The 22,575-nt window shown below is 38.4% G+C and overlaps 1 protein-coding gene across 8 annotated transcripts in view; it reads left to right on the top strand.

Annotated features, from left to right (window-relative positions):
- Positions 1–22,575, top strand: part of HERC1 (HECT and RLD domain containing E3 ubiquitin protein ligase family member 1) — a 115,863-nt gene that overhangs the window by 71,236 nt on the left and 22,052 nt on the right. For 5 of the 8 annotated variants that reach the window (XM_061347634.1, XM_061347639.1, XM_061347640.1 and 2 more), the window contains exons 30-50: positions 305–495; positions 1,897–2,052; positions 2,286–2,392; positions 2,633–2,743; positions 2,825–3,001; positions 3,896–4,135; positions 4,329–4,412; positions 5,500–6,020; positions 8,099–8,874; positions 10,439–10,637; positions 12,085–12,245; positions 13,675–13,791; positions 13,962–14,193; positions 15,351–15,472; positions 15,737–15,957; positions 17,124–17,392; positions 17,876–17,928; positions 19,097–19,297; positions 19,903–20,077; positions 21,089–21,359; positions 22,177–22,390. In XM_061347634.1, the coding sequence (XP_061203618.1) occupies positions 305–495; positions 1,897–2,052; positions 2,286–2,392; positions 2,633–2,743; positions 2,825–3,001; positions 3,896–4,135; positions 4,329–4,412; positions 5,500–6,020; positions 8,099–8,874; positions 10,439–10,637; positions 12,085–12,245; positions 13,675–13,791; positions 13,962–14,193; positions 15,351–15,472; positions 15,737–15,957; positions 17,124–17,392; positions 17,876–17,928; positions 19,097–19,297; positions 19,903–20,077; positions 21,089–21,359; positions 22,177–22,390 (4,598 nt within the window). The remainder of the gene's footprint in view (positions 1–304; positions 496–1,896; positions 2,053–2,285; positions 2,393–2,632; positions 2,744–2,824; positions 3,002–3,895; positions 4,136–4,328; positions 4,413–5,499; positions 6,021–8,098; positions 8,875–10,438; positions 10,638–12,084; positions 12,246–13,674; positions 13,792–13,961; positions 14,194–15,350; positions 15,473–15,736; positions 15,958–17,123; positions 17,393–17,875; positions 17,929–19,096; positions 19,298–19,902; positions 20,078–21,088; positions 21,360–22,176; positions 22,391–22,575) is intronic. The other 3 variants (XM_061347638.1, XM_061347637.1, XM_061347636.1) reach the window with 3 other exon arrangements.

Genomic DNA, 22,575 nt, shown 5'->3' with positions numbered 1-22,575 from the left:
GTTAACTGAGTAAACTGTTTTTTCCCCTAGGATGTACTGGAAATGTGTCCCTTGATTCTGAAGATTAGACAGTTTTAAAGTGTCTTAAAACCAGGGTTCAAATAAGAATAATGTGCCAAGCATATGGTGGAGGATGAGGGAAAGTAGCCTGCTGTAATAGAATGAATTAGAGTTAGTGCTGTGGTAGACCCAGTTGTCACTGGCTCTGCGTTTGCAGTTTTGTATTTATGTTCTTGTTCCTTGGGTCAGCTCTGAAATACTCTTTGTTTTACCTTTCTTTTTTTTTTTTTGTGGGTGTGTATAGAACCTATGCTGACAAACTGAGCCCAAAAGTGGTCCAGTCTTTGCTGGATTTATTATGCAGTCAGCTGAAGAACTTGTTATCACAAGCTGGTGTGATGCTTATGGCTTCCTTTGGAGAAGAGGAAGGTGAGGAAGATGGAGAATCAAAAAAGGCAGATTCCAGTGGGGAGAATGAGAAGAGGGACTTCAGAGGTAATTATCTGGCATCGTTGCTGTTAAAATTTTGAAATACTAGAAAATAATAATGAAAGAAACCACAGAATGCTGAGGCCCTCACCCCCTTTACTGTATTTTGACTATTGGTGGGTCATTTTTAACTCTGTAAGCTAGATTAAGTCAATTCATCAAATAACTTCTTGCTCAGTTCAGATTTACATCGACACAATGCATTAAGTAATTTACAGTTAGGAACAGGCTGAGAATAAGAATTACTCCATCTGGTTTGGAGTTAGGAGGAGAATACAGGTTTCCTTGAAAAATGAGTTGTTGGCAGTGGTGCTTTCCATAAATGAGTTCATAGGAATTGTCTAAATTTCAAACTGCAAATAAGTATAGCTTAGTTAAGGCATCGGTTGTATTTGCTTTGTATTATGCAGTTTCTGTGGTCCTAGTGGATAGCAAAAGGTTAACCCTACCCTGTCATCTTAATCTAACAAAAAGTTTTCTGAAATCTTAGTATCTTCATCTAATTTACGGTCCTTTAATAAGCATTTTGAGTTTCTGTGGAAATACGTGTTTGAAGAAATTTTTACTTGTAGCTTGATTTTAGATGTGTACATATGTTTTTGATAGTGCTTATGATTGTCTTACCTTATAAATAATGCAAAGGCTGATGAATTCATAAGATAATTAGAAGTTAGAATCTAAGGTCTTTCTGCAAGCATTTCCTTGTTAAAACTGCCTTGAAATACGAATCAGGGATGTGAGGAGGTATAGTGTTTAGTATCAAAAATCCCCATAAAGCAAAAAACACGCTTAGAGACCAGTGGTTACATTTTATATTAGAGGGACATGTATAAATAATTGTGTGTGTTAGATTTATGTGGCAAGATTTGGGTAGTGGGAGGGAGCTGCAGGGGTGGCTTCTGCAAGAAGAAATCAAGAGCTTGCCCTGATGTTTGGAGCTTCAGCCAGCTGCAAAACGGACCTGCTTCTGCCTAAATCTGAGCCAGCTGGTGACACTGGTGATGCCTCTGTGGTAACACACCTAAGAAAGTGTATAAAGTGCCACACAGCAGCTGTGTGAGAAGGTGTTTTAATTTTTTTCCTACTCTATTTTTCATGGAAAGATTCATTTAGTTTCTTTTCTAAGTGGAGTCTGTTTTGCCCATGTTGGTAACTGGTCAGTAATCTTCTGGCCCTTATTTTTACCCATGAGTTTTTAATCTTACTCTCTCCTGTCTTGCTGAGGAGCAGAAGTGAGAGAGCATCTTGGAGGGCTCCTGTCATCTAAACAAGTTTTAACAGCCAGCCATCCTGTCATAACTGATCGTTGTATTTTTACTTAGAGGACAGTTTGTTGCCAGTAACAAGGACTGCTTCTAAGGTTGTATAATAAGGTTGTAAATGAAAACTTTTAATTTAACTTCCCAGCTGCCCTCCGAAAGCAACATGCAGCAGAATTGCATTTGGGAGACTTTCTTGTTTTCCTGCGTAGAGTTGTGTCTTCAAAAGCAATTCAGTCAAAAATGGCATCTCCAAAGTGGACAGAAGTACTTCTTAACATTGCTTCTCAGAAGTGTTCGTCAGGTATGATCTTTCCAAAGTGTGCCTAGTGGTTACTTGCATTTCTGTAGTGCAGTTCCTAAATATAAGTCCTGTTAGAACACGCGTTACATAGTGAGTAACTAAGACTAACTTCAGTAGATGTATGCAGGTTGCACTTGGGAGACTTGTGCACTGGTGGCATGCAGCTGGCATCGTAAGTGTGTGCCTGACGCAGAAGTCGCTTTCAGATTATTAACATCTTGTTCTATCTTTAGGAGTTCCATTGGTTGGCAATTTGAGGACTAGACTTCTTGCACTTCATGTATTAGAAGCTGTATTACCTGCTTGTGAATCTGGTGTTGAAGATGATCAGATGGCTCAGGTCTTTATATTTTGTTATAAGCTTTTACACCTATTTCTTCAAAAAGTCTCTGTAAACTTCTGAGTGTTTCATAGGTTTGCTCAGAATTAAGATAAAGTGAGGCTCAGTGTAGATATTTGCTTATCTAAGAGCACTGAATATTTTGAAATTTATACCTAGAAGGAAAGTAAAGCAGTGTAATTGTTTTTGTTGTCCTTGTCTTGGATTTGAAATGATCTGAATTGTATTCTAATATACCAGGTTGTTGAAAGGTTGTTCTCACTTCTGTCTGACTGCATGTGGGAGACTCCAATAGCTCAAGCTAAACATGCAATTCAAATAAAGGAGAAAGAACAAGAAATAAAGCTACAGGTAACAATGATTTTACCTTCTCTCTTTATTAAATGTAACTGGGTTACATTTACCACAGATGTTTTGTCCTGTTTCTGGTAGAAGCAAGGAGAGTCAGAAGATGAAGATGAGAATCTTCCCATACAAGAAGTATCCTTTGACCCTGAGAAAGCTCAGTGCTGCATAGTGGAAAATGGGCAGGTTCTAACTCATGGAAGTGGAGGTAAAGGGTATGGTTTAGCATCCACTGGAGTTACTTCCGGATGTTATCAGTGGAAGGTAGGTCGCATACTTTTATTTTGGAAATACGCTGTGATTTATAAACAAAAGCTGCCTGGTTATTTTCCCTTATGGCAGCATTCTTGAGTAAATGACATTTTGGCAGTGTTAGGTTTCTGGTTGGATTCAATGATTTAAGGGTCTTTCCCAACCTGAATCATTCTAGGATTCTGATTTTCAACCCAAAGTGAAGAGTTTGTGGCTGCTTTAAAGCACAGCCATTTGGGTATTTCAGTACACAGATTGTACTGTGAATGTGCTTTGTGCATTTGTAGAGGTGATGTTGCTTGTCCCTAAGATCCACAGTCAGCACAAACGTGCATTCTCTTGCAAAAGTTATCCGCTGAAATGCATAGATTTTGACTTTTTTGTTTAGAAAACTTCACGAAACAGTTTGTTTTCTTGCAAAAAGACACATCAGCCTGTCTGACTGTTAATTCTTCTTCTGGAGTGATCTTTTCAGGAATATAGATACGTATACTATTGTAGTCCTTGCTAGTACCGTCTTTGAGCATAACATTTTTACTTCTGTTTTAACTTGAATCTGTGTATACCACTCACTGTTAATGTGAGGAGTAGAGCTTATTTATTTCTGGAATATGACTTTTAGTGCTTGTAACTCAACTTCTGGTTTGAGTCCAGAAAAGAACCCAATTTGTTTATGCATTTATTGTCTTGATTACTAGTATTTTGTGTTTAAATGACTGACCCTAAACACCAAGATGTCATTTTAGAGATAGAGCATAATTTTAGCATATTAGTTTTTACTTACTTAGAAGATTCTGAGTAGAACTAGTGTACATAAATCTGTGTACAGTAAATTTTCATTTGCTTTGTTGTATTAAAACATCTGTTCTTGACTTTTTTCCCCACTTATTTTGTTTTGCGTGGTAGTTCTACATTGTGAAGGAGAATCGAGGCAATGAAGGAACATGTGTAGGAGTTTCTCGCTGGCCAGTACATGATTTTAACCATCGCACTACCTCAGATATGTGGCTGTATAGAGCCTATAGTGGTAACCTTTACCACAATGGAGAGCAAACTTTGACTCTGTCCAGCTTTACCCAAGGAGATTTCATCACATGCGTATTAGATATGGAAGCAAGGACTATTTCCTTTGGTAAAAATGGAGAGGTATTTAACATAATTTTTTTTTTTTAACAGTAATTTGGCATGGATATTTTATATGAAGCAAAGTGTGATAGTTAAGTGACAGTTTCAGTACTTACAAAGACTACAATACAAGTATAACTTTGTCACGTTTCATGTGTTTGCTTGTTAAGGTGTTTGAAATTTAAGGGTTTTTTTGTTTTTGTTTTTTAACTAGGAGCCAAAACTAGCTTTTGAAGATGTGGATGCAGCGGAGTTATACCCTTGTGTTATGTTCTACAGCAGTAATCCAGGAGAGAAGGTAACTTAAAGGTTCATCTGCATAGGTGTACTGGTTTGTGCTAGGATCAAGTCAATATTCTTCATAACGGCCCATATGATGCAAGGTTTGGGGTTTATGACCAAAGCTGTGTTGATAATTCACAGTGCTTTAGCTGTTACTGAGCAGTGCTTACATAGCGTCAAGGCTTTCTCAGTTTCTCACCATGTCCCTCCTAGCAGGCAGGTTGGGGTGGCCAAGAGGCTGGGAGGGAGTGCAGGTGATCATCTCACTTAAACAGATCAAAGGAATATTCCATACAATATAACATCACGCACAGCAGTAAAACTGCTGGGAAATTTGCCAGGGGTTTCTCTTGCTCAGGGACTGTCTGGGCATTACCTGGTAATAAGGGATTGCATTTTGCAGCACTTGTTTTTCTTTGTTTTGTTTTATTTTGTCTTGTTTTCTTTTATTTATGAAACTTCCTGACCTCAACCCACAGGTTTTCTCACTTTTGCCCTTCTGATTCTCTTCATCCTGCTGAGGGGGGTGATCAGGTTGCTCTGTGGGGCTTAGCTGCTTTACTGTGGTTAGCACTTAATAAGAGGTCATAAGTTTATCCTTTTCCGTCTGTTCTTCTGGGTGTCAGGTTTATGGATGTTGGGGTTTTTGCAGGGTAGGGATGGTAGCTAGCAAGTGGTGAGAGCATCACTGATAATTCGTTTTGGTTTATGATATACACTGTCTTACTTGCACACTACCTAGACTTCTCATAAATTCCTCTCTTATGCAATCTACTGTAAAGTTAAAATGTATTTTATTATTTGTAGTTGATTTACAGGCAATATTCTACACACAATATTGCATTCCCAGTGCGAATGCAGTGTTAGGGATTCCTGGTAGTATTAAATGAGAAACCATGAACTGCTGTAATTTCAGCATCCTTGAGTTTGAAGGGATGCAGGTTTTGATGAGTGTTGAGGTGGATTTCCTAGGGATCCCAAGCAAAAAAAGGTGGTGATAGTAATTTTTTGTATTCAGTAGGAGACTCCCGTGTTTAAATAAAATGAGCTTCTTCAGGAATGTTGAGAAGATAACTTTTAAACTGTTCTCTTTAAACATGTAGGTGAAGATCTGTGATATGCAGATGCGTGGAACACCTAGAGATTTGCTGCCTGGTGACCCTATCTGTAGTCCTGTTGCTGCAGTGCTGGCAGAAGCCACTATCCAACTCATGCGTATCCTTCATCGCACAGACCGTTGGACACACTGCATCAATAAAAAAATGATGGAAAGACTGAATAAAATCAAAACATGTCTTAAAGAAGCAGGCCAAAAGCTGAAGAAGAGTCGCTCAATTCAAAGTCGAGAAGAGAGTGAGGTGAGAGAGGAGAAGGAAAATAAAGAGGAGGAGAAAAGCAAACACAGTAGGCATGGTCTGGCTGACCTTTCAGAACTGCAGCTGAAGATGCTCTGTGTGGAAGTGTGGCCTGTTCTAGCAGTAATTGGTGGAGTTGATGCTGGTCTTAGAGTTGGAGGTCGATGTGTACACAAGCAAACTGGACGTCATGCCACCTTGCTTGGAGTAGTGAAGGAAGGCAGTACATCTGCCAAGGTCCAGTGGGATGAAGCAGAGATTACTATCAGGTATGCTCATTTCCTACACTTTTCACAGCCTAATGGTGTTTTGTGCTTCAAAATCTTCATAAGTAACATACATTTTACACTAGTCATGCTGATCATCTATTTCAAGCTTAGACTGCGAAATTTAGCTTTTTAAAACAAACAAATATAACATTTAAGTTTTTATGGTATCTAGTAATAAAATGTCTTCTGTATAAAAAATCAAGTTGATAGGTTTGCACTGATTAAAGCATCATTAGACTTCTTAGTTTTGGCCACTAGATTTCAGAGTTAGCATGTGACCAGACTTGCCAGTTTTCCTAGATTTGAAACAAGGATTGCTTGGTTTAGAATTGGTATGTATTGGCTAACTGAAACATTATTCCTGTCTTAATTTACTACAGCTTCTTGATTATGTCTCTGAATAACACAGATTCTTACTGGGGGTTAGTGCAAGTGGCAGACCTGATTGTAAAGAGAACCCTGATTTGGTTTATCAGAGTTGAGAACTGATGTCTGCTCCATTGTCATTCCCTTCTTAGGGAACTGGAAATTGTTCTGTGGGGCTTGTGGGGTGGTTAAAGTCAGAAAACAGGAGGATTCTATTCTTCATGGTGGTTTGGATGATGGTATTCAAATCAGTGCAGCTTCAAAGTAGTGTTTGTTCATTCTGTGACCTGCCTTAGAGAGCTGAAAGAGTGCCCCTGTATTAGGTATTAACACTGAAGTTGTTCTGCAGATGATGGTGAAAATTGGGGGGGAGGCTGGAAGGAGATACTCTGGTTTCCACTGATCTTGCAGATGTGCCTTGAAAGGGAAGGCACTGGGAGGGAAACTGAAATGAAGCTAGTGACTTCTCTGGGTCCTTGGTGCTCTCACAGGAATTGCCTGTCATTTTATGTGGAATAGGTTTATTCAGTAATTTTCTTAAGCTCCTTCTGGCTATAGTTGAAGTGTCATCTTCTGGAGAAATTGAGCAATAATCATTTTTTTTTTGCCACCAGTTACAATTACATTCTGACACAACCGAGGTCAGTTCACCTCTTAGAACCGTTGTGTGATGCCTAGTTTGTCTTTCCGCAAAGGCTGTCATCACTTTAACAATGTACGAAGTGCAGCCGATTGTTGAATTTAGCTCCAGATACAAATGTTCTAGTATGCCCATGTGACAGTATAGCCTTAAAGTAAGTGTCTTAAAATAATTTGGAATATTAGGTGAGTTAAGCACTTGAACATAGGCAGACTCTTGGCAATGCATTGAATTAAGTTCGGAATGTACCTTAATTAAAGCAGGGCTCAAGCTTGCTTTCATTTTTAGGTAGAAGTTTACATAAGAGGGGAAAACATTTTGGGATAATAAAAGGAACATTTAGAAGTCCTTTATCTGGTAGATGTGTAGAAAATACAAGATATATGGAAGTTTAGGCTTTTGAATTTTTATCCTACATATAGTGAAAATTAGTCAAGTGTAACAGTCCTAAATGTTAACAAAATATCACTGAGTGTAGATGGACAACATATGTTTGTCTCTTGGGTCTTCTGACCTGTTTTTAAGCAGTCACTGTTGTCTCCATGTAATCTGCCCTGGCATAATTAGAGATGAAATTATCAGAAGCTATCAGTAGTATGCTCCTGGTGATGAATAGTTTAAACAGGAACATGGAGTCAAAGCTTTTCCTTAATGTGCAAAAGGTTTTGGAGTGTTTTCTTTGTAAGCTTTTATACCTGTTCACAAATTCAGCTCAGGTATGATGATGAAATTTGGCTTAGGGTGGTTTTTCATAGTAAGAGGCTGTTAAATGTTTGTAAATAATTACAGAAACCTCTGTCAGCACAGCATTGATAGTTTCTGTGGTGCTTCTCGGGTTTAATGCTTGCTGTTGAAACCCTGTGCATGCGTTGTTGCCTTTACTCTGATGCCGTATCTCCCTGTTTTTCTGATCATAACCTCATTTTCCCCTTTTTCCATTTAATTTTTAGAAGTGGTTTGTTTAGTTTACTAAATATATTTTACATCTTACTTTGCCTACATTATTTCCTGTACTTTCCTCCTGTCTCTCCCTCACTTGCTTTTTCCTGTGTTGTTCTGATCTTTATTAAAGCTTCCCAACTTTTTGGTCGCCTAGTGATACTCCATTGTATAACCTGGAGCCCTGTGAACCGCTGCCTTTTGATGTTGCAAGATTTCGTGGGCTGACAGCTACGGTGTTGCTGGATCTTACCTATCTGACTGGTATTCATGAAGATACAGGAAAGCAGAGCACCAAGAGGCATGAGAAAAAACACAGGCATGAATCGGAAGATAAAGGGGAAATGGACCAGAAAACAGAGGGTGATGTTGGATCAGATCCACGATTAGGACAAAGTGCTGATGATAACAAAGGACATGGTGCTACGAGCTCTAAGTCAGAAAATGAAATTGCTTCTTTTTCCTTAGAGCCATCAACACTAGGTATGGAATCCCAACACCAACCTGCTGAGGGAAGAAAAAAGAATCACGAACATACTCCAAGAAATCATGATATTGTGCAGTCGGAAATCAGAGCAGTGCAGCTATCTTATCTTTATCTTGGTGCCATGAAGTCACTTAGCGTTCTTCTTAGTTGTAGTAAATATGCTGAACTATTGTTAATACCAAAAGTCCTGGCAGAAAACGGTCACAACTCTGACTGTGCAAGTTCTCCGGTTGTTCATGAGGATGTTGAGATGCGCGCTGCCCTGCAGTTCCTCATGCGCCACATGGTGAAACGCGCAGTCATGCGCTCACCAATAAAGAGAGCTCTAGGACTGGCAGATCTAGAACGAGCACAAGCTATGATCTACAAGTTAGTGGTTCATGGGCTGCTGGAGGATCAGTTTGGTGGCAGACTCAAACAAGGTATGTTTTAAAAACTTTGGAGGTGTATGCTTAAATTTTTATTTGTATTAAAATTAATAGTAATGGTAATACAAATAACAAATACAAGAGTTTCTCACTTGCATTTAATACTTTTTAAAAAAGAGCACTTCCTCATATAGTTGTCAGAAGGATTTGTATGTGATGTAAATACCATGTTAACTGTGATTGTATGCAGTCATAGCAACAGATGACGCTAAGCAGGGTCAGGGTGCAAGTAACCTGTGTTTCTAAGAAAAAGCTCTTGTATCAGTTGTAGGTTTGTTTGGGTTTTCTTTCTTTGAGGGGCTGGGGGGTGATTGTGGAAGGTAGTTTGGTTTGGGTTTTTTCCCCCTTGGGTATTTTTTTCTGAGATATTTATCTGTTGTGGGGTTGGGGTTGGTTTTGTTTTTTCCTGAGGTATTTGGCAATGTACTAATAGAAACTGAAGAGAAAATGTGTGTAATTCCTTTTCTTCCTAAAAATTTGTGTATTACAGCCTGCATCCTCAGGGGAGCCATTTTAATCCATTTAGACAAATATATCTAAAATACTAAAGATACTGCGGTATCGGATTCTTTACTGTCTTAAGCACTTATAAACCAACCAAAAAAACCCCACCTTAAAAAAATCAGTTACTTAGCTGAATTCAGAACAGCTGAATTCAAAACTTGTTTCTGTATCTGAAATTTCCCTTGCTTTTGCCTAAGACATTAATCCTAGCTGTTACAATCATAAATCTAAATATCGCAAGATCTGGCATAGAATCACAGAATGGTTTGGGTTGTAAAGGACCTTAAGATTATCTAGTTCCAACCCCCTGATGCCTCACCCTAGACCATGTCACCCAAGGCTCTGTGCAACCTGGCACTGAACACTGCCAGTGATGGAGCATTTACCACTTCTCTGGACAACTTGTGCCAGTGACTCACCATCCTCACAGTAGAGAACTTCTTCCTTCTATCTAACCTGAACTTCCTCTGTTGTTAAGTTTAAAACCATTCCCCCTTGTCCTATCGCTGCAGTCACTGATGAAGAGTCCCTCTCCAGCATCCCCGTAGGCCCCTTCAGATACTGGAAGCTGCTCTGAGGTCTTCACGCAGCCTTCTCTTCTCCAGGTTGAACAGCCAGAACTTATCAGCCTATCTTCACACAGGAGGTTCTCCACCCCCTGATCATCCTCATGGCCTCCTCTGGACTTGTTGCTCCATGTCCTTCTTATGTTGAGGACACCAGAACTGCACACACAGCACTCCCAAGTGGGGTCTCACAAGAGCAGAGGGGCAGGATCACCTCCTTCGACCTGCTAGTCACACTTCTTTTAATTTTTGTCATCTGGAAAGCCTTGTTTACTGTTTGCCTTGTATCAGTAGGATGACAGCAAGAGCTGACAGACTGATTTCTCTGCAGAAGTCCATGGCCTGTTGGCTGCAGTATTTGTGTGGTGTGCATTTTTAAAATTCCCCCTTGCTTTGGGGGGGATTTTAAATAAAAGTTTAGCCACAGCTACTGTTTTGCTCTACACAATGATATTACTGTTCCTGTAATGTCCTTTTCTCTATTGCAGAAGTAGATCAACAGGTAGAAGAAGGTGATCAGTCTCAGCAAGCCCAAACACCAGTTACAACCAGCCCTTCTGCTTCCAGCACGACATCTTTCATGAGCAGCTCTCTGGAGGATACTACCACTGCTACTACTCCAGTAACTGATACTGAAACAGTTCCAGCTTCAGAATCACCTGGTGTTATGCCTCTCAGTCTTCTTAGGTAAGATATCTTTATTTGTAGTATGTATGATACTGTGGGTGTGGGGAGCCAGTTGTGTGGTTTATATAGGTGTCTTTTGAAAATGTTAACATTTGTATTGCCTGTCAGGAACTGCCTCTGCAGAGGACAGAGTTTAATTTGGTGCTTTGCCTCGTAGCACATGTATTACTAGAAATCAAAAGCTGATAAGCTTTTAGTATACACTGTGTATATATGTAACATCTGAATTCTTCAAGAAAGGAGAAAATTCCTTACGTTGTCCTTCAGTTCTCATGCTTTTTTTGGGTAGTTTAAATTATAAAGTTCTGTATTTTTAACAGATAGCTATTAATTCTTAAACTGGAGTAGATCTTAGTTTGTAGATAACATCCTGCAGGCTAAGATCTTGTTTCATCCTACCTTCACATACTGAAATGGAAGATCATAGAATCATAGAATAGTTAGTGTTGGAAAGGACCTTAAGATCATCAAATTCCAACCCCCCTGCCATGGGCAGGGACACCTTGTTCTAAACCATATTACCCAAGGCCTCGTCCAACCTGACCTTGAACACCGCCGGGGGGATGGAGCATTCACAACCTCCCTGGACAACCTATTCCAGTGCCTCACCACCCTAACAGGAAAGAATTTCCTCCTTATATCCAATCTAAACTTCCCCTGTTTAAGTTTTAACCCATTACCCCTTGTCCTACCACTACAGTCCCTAATGAAGAGTCCGTCCCCAGCATCCCTATATCCCCCCTTCAGATACTGGAAGGCTGCTATGAGGTCTCCACGCAGCCTTCTCTTCTCCAGGCTGAACAGCCCCAACTTTCTCAGCCGATCTTCATATGGGAGGTGCTCCAGTCCCCTGATAATTCTCGTGGCCCTCCTCTGGACTTGTTCCAACAGATCCATATCCTTTTTATGTTGAGGACACCAGAACTGCACACAAGATAAGCCTTATTAATCTGCAGAGGCTGTTTGTGATGTAGAAGGAAATCTGCTTTACACTGAATAGAGTCCTGTTCTAAGTTTATTAATTCTGTTGATGTATCTGACCTCTGTTCTTAGAGGTTTGACAGAAGTCAGAACAATATCTTATTACCAGGACAGTGAAAGTAAAATACTCACCTGATGTGTTACTCAAGGTGAGTTCTGAACAAAGTGGGGAAATGGGAAGAGTGTTTAATTCTCTTTCATTCCTAGAACAGCTCTTAGTCTGTAAGGGATTCTTTTAAGTGCATGCTTAGAATTTAACTTTCCAGGCAAACGTGGGTAGGAATGAGCTGTTTAGACAGGGTTTTCTGCCCACCTCAATGTATGCTTTCTGCCTTACACTTACAAAAATCAACTGCTGTAAAGTATGCCTTGCCAGTTGCACTCTTTTTATTTGATATATTTCTTGTGTTAGACCTTTTACATCATAGCTCTTTGTAATATAAATGTATGTTGTTCTTTCTTAAAGGCAAATGTTCTCCAGTTATCCTACTACAACTGTACTTCCAGCACGACGTGCTCAGACTCCTCCAATATCATCTTTACCAACATCTCCTTCAGATGAAGTTGGGAGGAGACAAAGTCTGACTTCCCCTGATTCCCAGTCTGCGAGGCCTGCCAATCGTACAGGTAAACTTGTAGTTACTACAGGTAGTAACGTCACAGAAGTTCAGTGTAGTGTTTTAAGGCATTGAAAGCCAACAGGATTTCTTTTTAATGCAACCTAATATGCAAAACAGTTTCAAAAACCTTTAGATTACTATCTTGGTACAAAAAGCTGTAGATTGCCTATCTGCAGACTTGATCAAGCAAATGAAATCAGTTTTTAAAAGCTGTGGAATGGATTACGTGTATAAAACGAGAATGGTGATATAACTGGTAATTACTTCAGAATGTTAGTCTGATTTGGGCTTGTTTCCTTGCTTGTGTGCCACTGTTCAGTGCACTAACTTTGTAGCTTCTGTTAGATTATGTACCACATGGGAAACAAGAATTGGTATATTTTATGATACATACACCAGTATAGATCCTGCCAGTTGATCTTGTTTAATGAGATAAAAAAGGCTGTCCAGCCTTTATGGGCTTCTCATGCTTCTGTCCAGAATCATATGAAGGTAATGGGAGGCTTCTGTTCATTAATGTTTTATTACTGCCTGCACTGTACTTCTTAAGACAGAAACTTTCTCTGTTCCAGGGTGCATACAGATTGGAATAGCTAGGAGGCTGAGCAAATTGTTACACTAGAATCTTGAGTTTCTAAAGAGCACAAATGAGTATTATGATGCAAAGGAGATCATAGTAAAAAGAAAGGTGCAAGCCCGTGTGTATGTGGTTTGTATGAACAGAAGAGACTTGAGTTAAAGTAGATTCATGAGTTTTTATAGTCAGTGCTGAGAAACAAAGTTCATTTTTTAGAATTCCTGACTGATACCAGTCTGTATTATTGGTCTTAATTCATGCTATTGGTTGGTTCTTTTAGTCATGACACTGTCTCTACAGCAGTACTTGTTAGTACATTGTTGCTACCTTCATTGATGAGACCTCACTTTTAAGGCACATGATAAGCAAACTGTGGGTTTGAAACAGTAACTGGCCTTTTGATAGTCTCTTTGCACAGAAATTTAGCTATCATCTGCAAAGAGATTTTTCAGGTATGTCATCAGCTTGGTTGAGGTTTCTGTGTACCTGAAAAAGAATGTGACCTCATAATATTTGGGAATATTGATGGTTCAGTCAAGGATAATTTTATTTACCTAAATATAAATAAAATAAATAATTTTACACAGTTTTAAATGGTAATAAACTTCTTAGAATTATCTTAAAATAAATAGTTCTTTGAATATCATCAGTGTCCTACCTGGTAAAACAGAAGCTTAAATAATGTATGTCAGTAAGAATGAATACCTGGTTTCATTACAGAAAATAGTTTGTAGAAAGTAGTAGAGAAAAAGTTAAGACTATTATTCCCTCATTTGGAGCTAATATATCAGCATATCTAGTAAAATAACACTTGAGAAAAATTTATGCACTTTACATTTAATGTTTTCTGTCTTTTAAGCCTTGTCAGATCCAAGCAGCCGACTTTCGACATCCCCTCCTCCTCCTGCTATTGCTGTTCCACTGTTAGAAATGGGATTCTCCCTCAGGCAAATAGCAAAAGCCATGGAAGCTACAGGTAATTTATAACTATAATATTCCTTTAAATAAAAAACAATAAATAGGTAAGTATGGAACTTTTTCCCAGTTTTTAATTTTTAATTTCTATAATTAATGGGAAAAAAAGCCTTTTTTTTCCACAATGAGTGATAGAATACAATTCTGAGTTGTGATTTTTTCTGCTGCCAGGTGCCAGAGGTGAAGCAGATGCACAGAATATCACAGTGCTGGCTATGTGGATGATAGAGCATCCTGGAAATGAAGAAGATGAAGAGCCCCAGTCAGAAGGGACTGCAGATTCACGACATGGAACAATAGTCTCTGGAAGCAGTGGAAAATGTAGTGATCATTGTTATTTGCAGTCACCAGGTGATATCCCTTCTGCTGATGCCACTGAAATGGAGGAAGGCTTTAGTGAAAGGTAAAACATAGTTTTCTTTTCCTTAAGTCATGTGTTGCTGCAGCTGGAAAGCTCATAAGTTCATTGTTGCTGACAGAACATGATTTCGTAATGCCACTTTTGAAGCTTATTGCAACATGAGTGAAAGCAAAGACACAAATTAGGTCTATGTGGTGCCTTTATTTCCCTGCAGAACTGGGGAAGAATGTAACTTAGCATCCTTCCTTCAAAAAAGAATAAAGGAGAGGAATGAAAAAACATCGCTCATGTTTTACCTGAAAGACCTAGCAATAACACAAAATTTCATTTGAATAGTACTTATTTTTTGTTTGTTGTATTCATGAACATGTATTTTCTACATTTTTCTTGTAAAAAATGATTCTTGATTTGCCCTGAGAGGATGAAACTGAATTGAAGTTCATGTTCTCAGTCACCTTCATAACCTTAGATCTAAACTGTATATTAAACAAGGAGGAAAGATCTCTGTTTCTCTTCTGTTTTGTTTTTAATCTTAAACACAATAGTTGTATTTTTAAGTGACACGTAGGAATCCTACCAGCTGTTTTGTTAATAGTGAGGGGCAATTACCAGGTGTAATTTTAAGAACACTTCTTTGTTCAGATTCTTTGATCCTACTGAGATAATGCATTGTAAAATTTTCTCAGTTGCTTCCTTCCAGGTAAACTGCCATTTCATGGGGATCTCATAGATTTCAGTTTGATAAATAAAGCAACAAGTGTTACTGAGTAACTTCATTGTTTTGGAAAAGATTTTGGGCATGAGAGGAATGACTGAGGCAGCAGCAACAGAAATGTTGATTATTTTTTTTTTCTTTTAAAAAGTAGAAACCTAGTTTGAGCCTTAGCTAACATTGATAGCATAAAATCAGTGCTATCCCTAAATTTCTGCAATGCTTAGGCACTGTGGAAGCATCAGTATTGAGATTACAGCATTTGTTTGATGTGAATCTCACAGGACCAGTCAAAAGCCTGTGATACACAGTAAATATGTGCTGTAGTGGAACTGAAAATGCTTGAGTTCCAAATTCCTTTTTTTCTTTCCATGAAATAAGAAAAAAAGCAATAAATATGGTTTTTTTTATTATTTTTTTCCTTACTTACTGTGTGTGGCTGCTTAAAATTTGGTTTGATTTATGTGTAAATTACTACTTCTTGTAGCCCTGATATGGATCATGTGGATAATGCAGCTTCTGCAAGCGGACCTCCTCCTAGGAGTCGGTCAGCTGTAACAAGAAGACACAAATTTGATCTAGCTGCCCGAACGTTGCTAGCACGGGCTGGTAAGTATCCTGCAAGTCTTGCAAGGTCCTTGCTGATCCAGTAAATGGAGGGAGGTTGGTATCTAGCATCGAAGTCATAAAACTCCTTCATGTATGTGTATCTGTGGTTTTGTTTTATGTGGTAGTAAGTAGATTATATTTAGCAGAAGAGTTAAAAACAAAGCAAAAGGAAGTAAAAAATAATAGTAATATTTATTACATGCAAAATAAAAGGACGGCTTTCTTGTTTTGTTTTTTCTTTTTTCTGTGTTTTTGTTACTTGAGCGGGATTATACCGCTCTGTACAGGCCCACAGGAACCAGAGTCGAAGAGAAGGGATATCTTTGCAACAAGATCCAGGGGCACTTTATGACTTCAACTTGGATGAGGAGCTGGAAATTGACCTTGACGATGAAGCAATGGAAGCTATGTTTGGGCAAGACCTGGCTAGTGATAATGATATTCTGGGAATGTGGATCCCAGAGGTATTGGATTGGCCTACCTGGGTGTGTGTGACTGCAGCGGGGGCTGCTTTAACTTACTGCTTTAACTTACTGCTTTTTGCATGTTCATATTCTTAAATTGGAAGTAACATGCATATGCTTATACCCTGTTTGAAAATATCTTACTAAATGCCACCTGTGTGTCCAATTTTCTTCTATTCTCTTGCTTCAATTTTAGATTAAGAATAGTGCTTTCTTATGTTTCTTGCTTTGCACTTTACATGTACATAGTTTTTCTCCTCCCTCCTCTGAAAGATGAGAACAAATAGTATGTAACAAATACGCAAATAGTATAGTTGTCGTTTTGATGATCTCACTTAGAAAACAAGTTGAGGCTCCAGATTGCCTAGCTGTGTAAGATAACACAGTTGTAAATGCTTGTTCCATTTGAAATAATAATAATATCTGATCTGTAGCAACATAATTTGCACTTAAATCAGTTTTTCTTCATTTAGAGATTTCATTCTCTAAAAATAGGTTTCAGGTGGAAAAGAAATAGAGTAACAGCAGTTTATTAACCTTTATATTATCCATGTCAAATTAGACAAGCAATACACAAGACTAAGTTTTGTTTCCTAGTTGTTACCTGATTCTGACATGGAAGCAAGTGTCAGTGGGCAGATAGAATTGATCAGAGAGCTTGTTTCACTGGGATATTACCATGATATTACTGTATTAGGACAGAAACATTATAGAAAAATGAACTTTATATTCTGACAAAACCTCAGATTATTGACACAAAAAAATAATTTTTGTTGCTCAGTAAATAGAAAGTCCAATTGTCAGGGTAAAAAACGATTTTTGTTTTTCTTTTCTTTGTTGCATTCAGTTTCTATCTAGTTCTGAGGAGAAACAGGTAACTTAAAGACAGCACAGAATATGTTATGGCAGAGTTATACTGCCAGGATTTTTGGGTCAGATCTGAAATGAAATAGGAAAATCTCATTACCTGAAGCTGTACTATGGAATGTTTTTCCCATTCTGAGATGGTCTGCTCTTTCTTATTGTCTTATTTCTGCTTTGCTTTTGTGCAAGTTAGCCATAGAAATATCACTCCTTGTGTGTAACAGAAATGGACGGGAACATCCACCAGAGAATATTGCATTGTTTTATTTCTGTGTGAAGATATTTATTCTGTACAAATAACATGTGAAAATCTTCCTATGCAGCATGTTTGTGAATCTGAAGACCGAGAAGAAGTAGTCATTTGTGAGCTGTGTGAATCCAGCGTGGTTGGCTTCAATCAGCACATGAAGAGAAACCACCCAGGCTGTGGTCGCAGTGCAAACCGCCAGGGCTATCGCAGCAATGGTTCTTATGTGGATGGGTGGTTTGGTGGTGAATGTGGTAGTGGGAATCCTTACTACTTACTGTGCGGCATCTGCAGAGAGAAATACTTAGCCCTGAAGAGTAAATCCAAAACGTCAACTTCAGAAAGGTACAGTAGTACAAGGTAGTGGACTACTCTGTGTAAAGAAGGGAAGCAAGTTAAAAATACTTACTATCATTGCATTCCAAGAATTTGGTTGGATAAGTCAAAATTCCCAGCAGAGTTTGTTTATTTTAACTGAGGCTTAAAATCCTTCTTTGTATTCAATATTTAAAAAAAAGGTTGTCTTGATATTTCTGTTTTTTCATGAAAAGCAAGGAATTACTTCTTGGTATGTTGCCTACTCTTAGTGACTTTTGGAAACTTCCTTTTTCAATGTTGTACTGGCCTTTCTCATATTAGTACTGCAAAATTCTCCCCCCCCCCCCCCAAAGCTCCTTTAGTTATTTCTCTGTTTACTAGCCATTTCCAGAAATCATATATATTCATCTAACAATCAAACAGTTTAATAGTAAACCAAATGGAAAATTATTGTGTGTATATGTAAAATGAGAGCCAGTCATTTATTTTCATTGTTATTTCTTCTTCTAGGTACAAAGGCCAGGCTCCCGATTTAATAGGTAAACAAGACAGTGTCTATGAAGGTACGTTTTTAAGTTGCTGAAGATATTAAATACTTCACATTTGTCTTATTTTTCTATAAAAGTACTTCCATGCAAATAAACTTGTCATGAAATGGTACAGGAAAGTATAATTCAGAATATACTTTAAATTAGGTGTACTATTTTAAAACTTTTTTCCTTTTTAGTTCATATGAAAGAAAGTATCAGCGACATTTTTTCCCATGTCTTCACCTTAAGTAGCTGAAATGGCAAATACCTAACACAGGGTGAAGAGGTCTTGTGGGTAGATGTTATACCAGAATTGCACATACAAAGCCTTGTGTTCAAATACACTTCTTTGGCTGCATTTATAGGAGAAGTGAATTAACAGAAGTTAGAATCTCAGAGGCTGCTTTTTTGACCATTGTACGAAGTGGGAGCATCCTGATGGTGCCTTTCACTTTAAATAGATTATTTCTAGTGACTGTAGAAAACCTTTCCCAGATGATTCTTTGACTGTGTGTCTTTCTGTAGCTTGTATGATGGCAATTGTATGATTTACCGTGTGATCTAAGACTAAAAGAGTGCACCAGAGCTTAGCAGCAAGTCTGGCTTCCTATAGGTAAAAAGTGTTCAGATACTGTATGGGAAGTGAGATAGAACAGGAAGGATCTGTAAATACAAGTTGACTTCTCTAAATGGTTGAGTGCACAATTACAAACTAAGAAGGTTGGGTTCACAATTACAAACTAAGAAGTTGAGCATACTTTTTTGATAAGTATGAATTCCAGAAATTTCTAGTATCTGTTCTTACTGTTCAGTCCTTTGGGACGTGCACCTGTTATAAATAAAAGCACAGCTGTATATCTGTGCTTTTCATTATACTCCAGGTTTTTGCGTTGTCTAGAACTGGATGTGATGACCTCTTATTTCTGTGTTTTTAAAAACCCAACTGGTTTGACACTTCAGAGAATCTTCCCTGGAACTTCTCTGCAGTAGAAGTTCAAATGTAATGAACAGGGACAAGAGTGGGATTATTATTTTCTGATTTACTATGTTGTGTCTGTTAACACCAGAAGATGAGTTTTTGAGACGAGTATGTTGCAGATTGCAATCTACATTTTAAACCCTGTTAGTTTTTTTAATTAATTGAAATTATTTAACATTTCAGCTTTTATAACCAAGTCTAATTATATTTCTCAAATTCTAGAAGACTGGGATATGTTAGATGTAGATGAGGATGAAAAGCTAACAGGAGAAGAGGAGTTTGAATTATTGGCAGGACCTCTTGGGTTAAATGATCGACGTATTGTACCTGAACCTGTACAGTTTCCTGACAGTGATCCTCTGGGTGCTTCAGTTGCAATGGTGACGGCCACCAACAGTATGGAAGAAACATTGATGCAAATAGGTAATTTTGAAATTAGTTTCATTCAAAGAACAAATGCCTCCCTTTTGGTGTGATTTTACAGGGGCAATGCAGAAATGTTTCAACAATCTTTCCTGCCTCCTGCCCTGAGGAAGTGAAGACAGGTTCTGAATTGTCTTTTTATGACAGGGGAGTTAGAGAGAGGAGTGTGAGGCATTTACACTGCCAGAAGGCTTGAAACTTTGATTTACTAATAAAACTGTGACCACAGTCCTGCAGTGGATGCCCGTAGCATGTTTTGCAGAGCCCAAAGATGGATTTGTGGATTTAACTTGGAGCTTACTGACTAGTCTGTTGAAATGCAAGATCAGTATTTGATAGGCCACTCTAATGGAAAAGGGAAACAGGTGAATTAATGTTGAGTATTGTTGTGTTTACCTGTTTTTGGAAATAAGGAATAATTTATTTATGGAGTGTATTTCAGGAGTGTATTTTCCTCTCAGTCATTAGCACTTACTTCTGTATGTATGAAACTTCAAAACATTGAGGATTTATTTGCAAACTTAGGCCAAATTCGCTTCTGCGGTTATTACTGTAAGATAATGTTTTATCTTTAAACACTAATGCAAATCATCATTATTTCCAAGGTTGTCATGGCTCTATAGAAAAAAGCTCTTCTGGCAGGATAACCTTAGGAGAACAAGCAGCTGCCCTCGTAAATCCACATGACCGTGTTATGGCTCTGAGAAGAGTGACAGCTGCTGCCCAAGTCCTCCTTGCAAGAACTATGGTTATGAGAGCGCTCTCACTGTTGTCTGTCAGGTTTGTGGCATCCTTGGCAACATTTGTACCTTTCCTTTTGGAACCAGTTACCAAGTTATGTTTGGTAGGGATGCAGTTTTAAGCTATCTGGGAAAGCGATTCTCATTTTTTGTGTTTATACACTATTAAGTAAACAAGTTTGGTTGATTTTGTTCTTTTGAACTCTATTTTCAAGCTTTATGAAAAAAAAAGTCAACATCTTATATAGAAAGTGAACTGCAGTAGTATCAGCCATCCAGAACATAATGTGTTTTCTCAGTAAGATTTTGTTCCAAGTTGCCTTTGTTCACAGCAAGTAGCATTTTGTTCAAGGCAAGGGCACATAGTGGTAAGACAAGGGGAAATGGTTTTAAACCAACAGAGTAGAGATTTAGATGAGATATTACGAACAAGTTCTTCCCTCTGAGGGTGGTGAGGCCCTGGCACAGGTTGGGATGTGGCTGCCCCATCCCTGGAAGTGTTCAAGGCCAGGTTGGACAGGGCTTGGAGTAACCTGCTCTAGTGGAGGGTGTCCCTACCTGTGGCAGGGGGTTGTAGCTGGATGAGCTTTAAGGTCCCTTCCAATCCAAACCATTCTATGATTCTGAGTATTAGAACTTTGAGGTAAACGTTAGAGGAAGGAAAATGAAATACAGGAGTCTGTGGGATATGAGGATTTAAAAACTGGCCTAGTACTAGATACCTGTGCAACTATGAAGACGTCACAGAGATCCAACATGTACATGTGAATGTTGTCGTAACAACTCTAAATACGAATTATCCCTGTAAGTTTCCCTGTGAATGATTCCCAGTAAACTCATGGATTTTTGCTAGAGTGAGTCTGTAATGTGTTTTTGTCTTCAGCTTGAAAGAAAAGGAAGGGAGGGACTGCAGCCTCATTTCTCTCTCCAACCCATCCAGCTAGTTGAACAGGCAGTGTTCACTAATGGTGTGGGAATAGTTTTAAGGGAACAGAGCTTTCTTTTAGAATATACCAAGAAAACCAAAAGCATTTATGTTCATTTTTGACAGTGGTTCCAGCTGTAGCCTGGCAGCTGGTCTCGAGTCCTTGGGATTAACAGATATCAGGACGCTGGTTCGTTTGATGTGCCTGGCCGCAGCAGGCAGAGCAGGCCTCTCCACAAGTCCAGCCACTGCAGCCACTTCAGCAGAGCGATCCAGGGGAATACACAGCAAAACAAGCAAGCCTATATCTTGTCTTGCCTATCTGAGTACAGCGGTAGGCTGTTTGGCATCAAACACTCCTAGTGCTGCAAAACTGCTGGTACAGTTATGTACACAGGTAGGACTGTTATTTCAATGTAAATATTCAACTGTTGATACGTGAGATGAAGCAATCCATCTTGTACATGTCGATAATTTGTGCTTTTATCTTCTGAAATGTGATGAGACTGCCCTCAGTTTGAGGATCTCTTCACAAACCTAGTTCAGGACTGTGCACAAGGGTGTGTTTTACTGTTGGTAAAAATCAAGTCACTTTACATTTTTTTGCTGAGTGCTCTTTTGAGGTGGAGGCAAACGCATGTGCTTGTTCTATTGATAGTTTTTCTGTTAAAGTTTTGGATTTTTAAATTGAGTCAACTCTGTGTGGAACACAGCTTATATTTAGAAAGAGATGCTTACAGCTGGGGACATGCAGCAGGATTTCATATGTATCAATAATTAATTGTTCTGATTATGAAATAGAATTGTGGAGAAATATGAGTGTGGGATGGGATGATGTATTTTATTCTGTGTTACTGCTTTTTATCCTACTACCAGGTGCTTAACTTTATAAGAAGTTCTTTTATAAGCCCCTTAGTTCTTGCCTCGGATTCTTGGTTACTTTATACCTTCTTTTTCCCTTTTTTTTTTTTTTTTTAATCCCTGGGTCTGAATAGTTGCTTCCATTAAGACCAGGTATTCCCCAGGGATTTAGATTACGTACTGTATGTGATCTTTGCCTGTTAAAAGTGAAAGTGGGTGGGAGTAGCAAATTTCTGCAAAGAGCAAACAATCAAACAAACCCGAAAATCTTTAAAACTATGATTTGTTTGACCAAAACTGTTTTCCAAACTTGATCTTCCTGGTTTTTATTGTCTTTAATGATTTATTTTTAGAACTTGATTTCTGCAGCCACTGGTGTAAACTTGACAACAGTCGATGATCCAATTCAAAGAAAATTTTTGCCAAGTTTTTTGAGAGGAATTGCAGAAGAGAACAAACTGGTCACATCACCGAATTTTGTGGTTACTCAGGCACTTGTAGCTTTGTTGGCAGACAAAGGGGCCAAACTGAGGCCAAACTATGATAAAGCAGAAATTGAAAAGAAAGGTATGATACAGCTTTGGTTTTGAGTGTTAATGATTAAATCTTCAAATACCCATTTATATTTAAAGAGATACTTGCTAAAATAATTTATTGTTAAATATGCTCTCAAAAATGTACAAAACTTGTTTTAATTGAAATAATCTTATAGTTTAGTAAACAAATTTTACTTAGAAATATGATCTTATTAC

This window comes from Neopsephotus bourkii, unplaced genomic scaffold (genome assembly GCF_033783945.1).
Source record: "Neopsephotus bourkii isolate Nb327-2 ecotype Australia unplaced genomic scaffold, CSIRO-AGI_Nbou_v1 NB_318, whole genome shotgun sequence".
NCBI classification, from domain to species: Eukaryota; Metazoa; Chordata; class Aves; order Psittaciformes; family Psittacidae; genus Neopsephotus; species Neopsephotus bourkii.
This window is presented reverse-complemented; position numbering and strand designations above follow the sequence as displayed.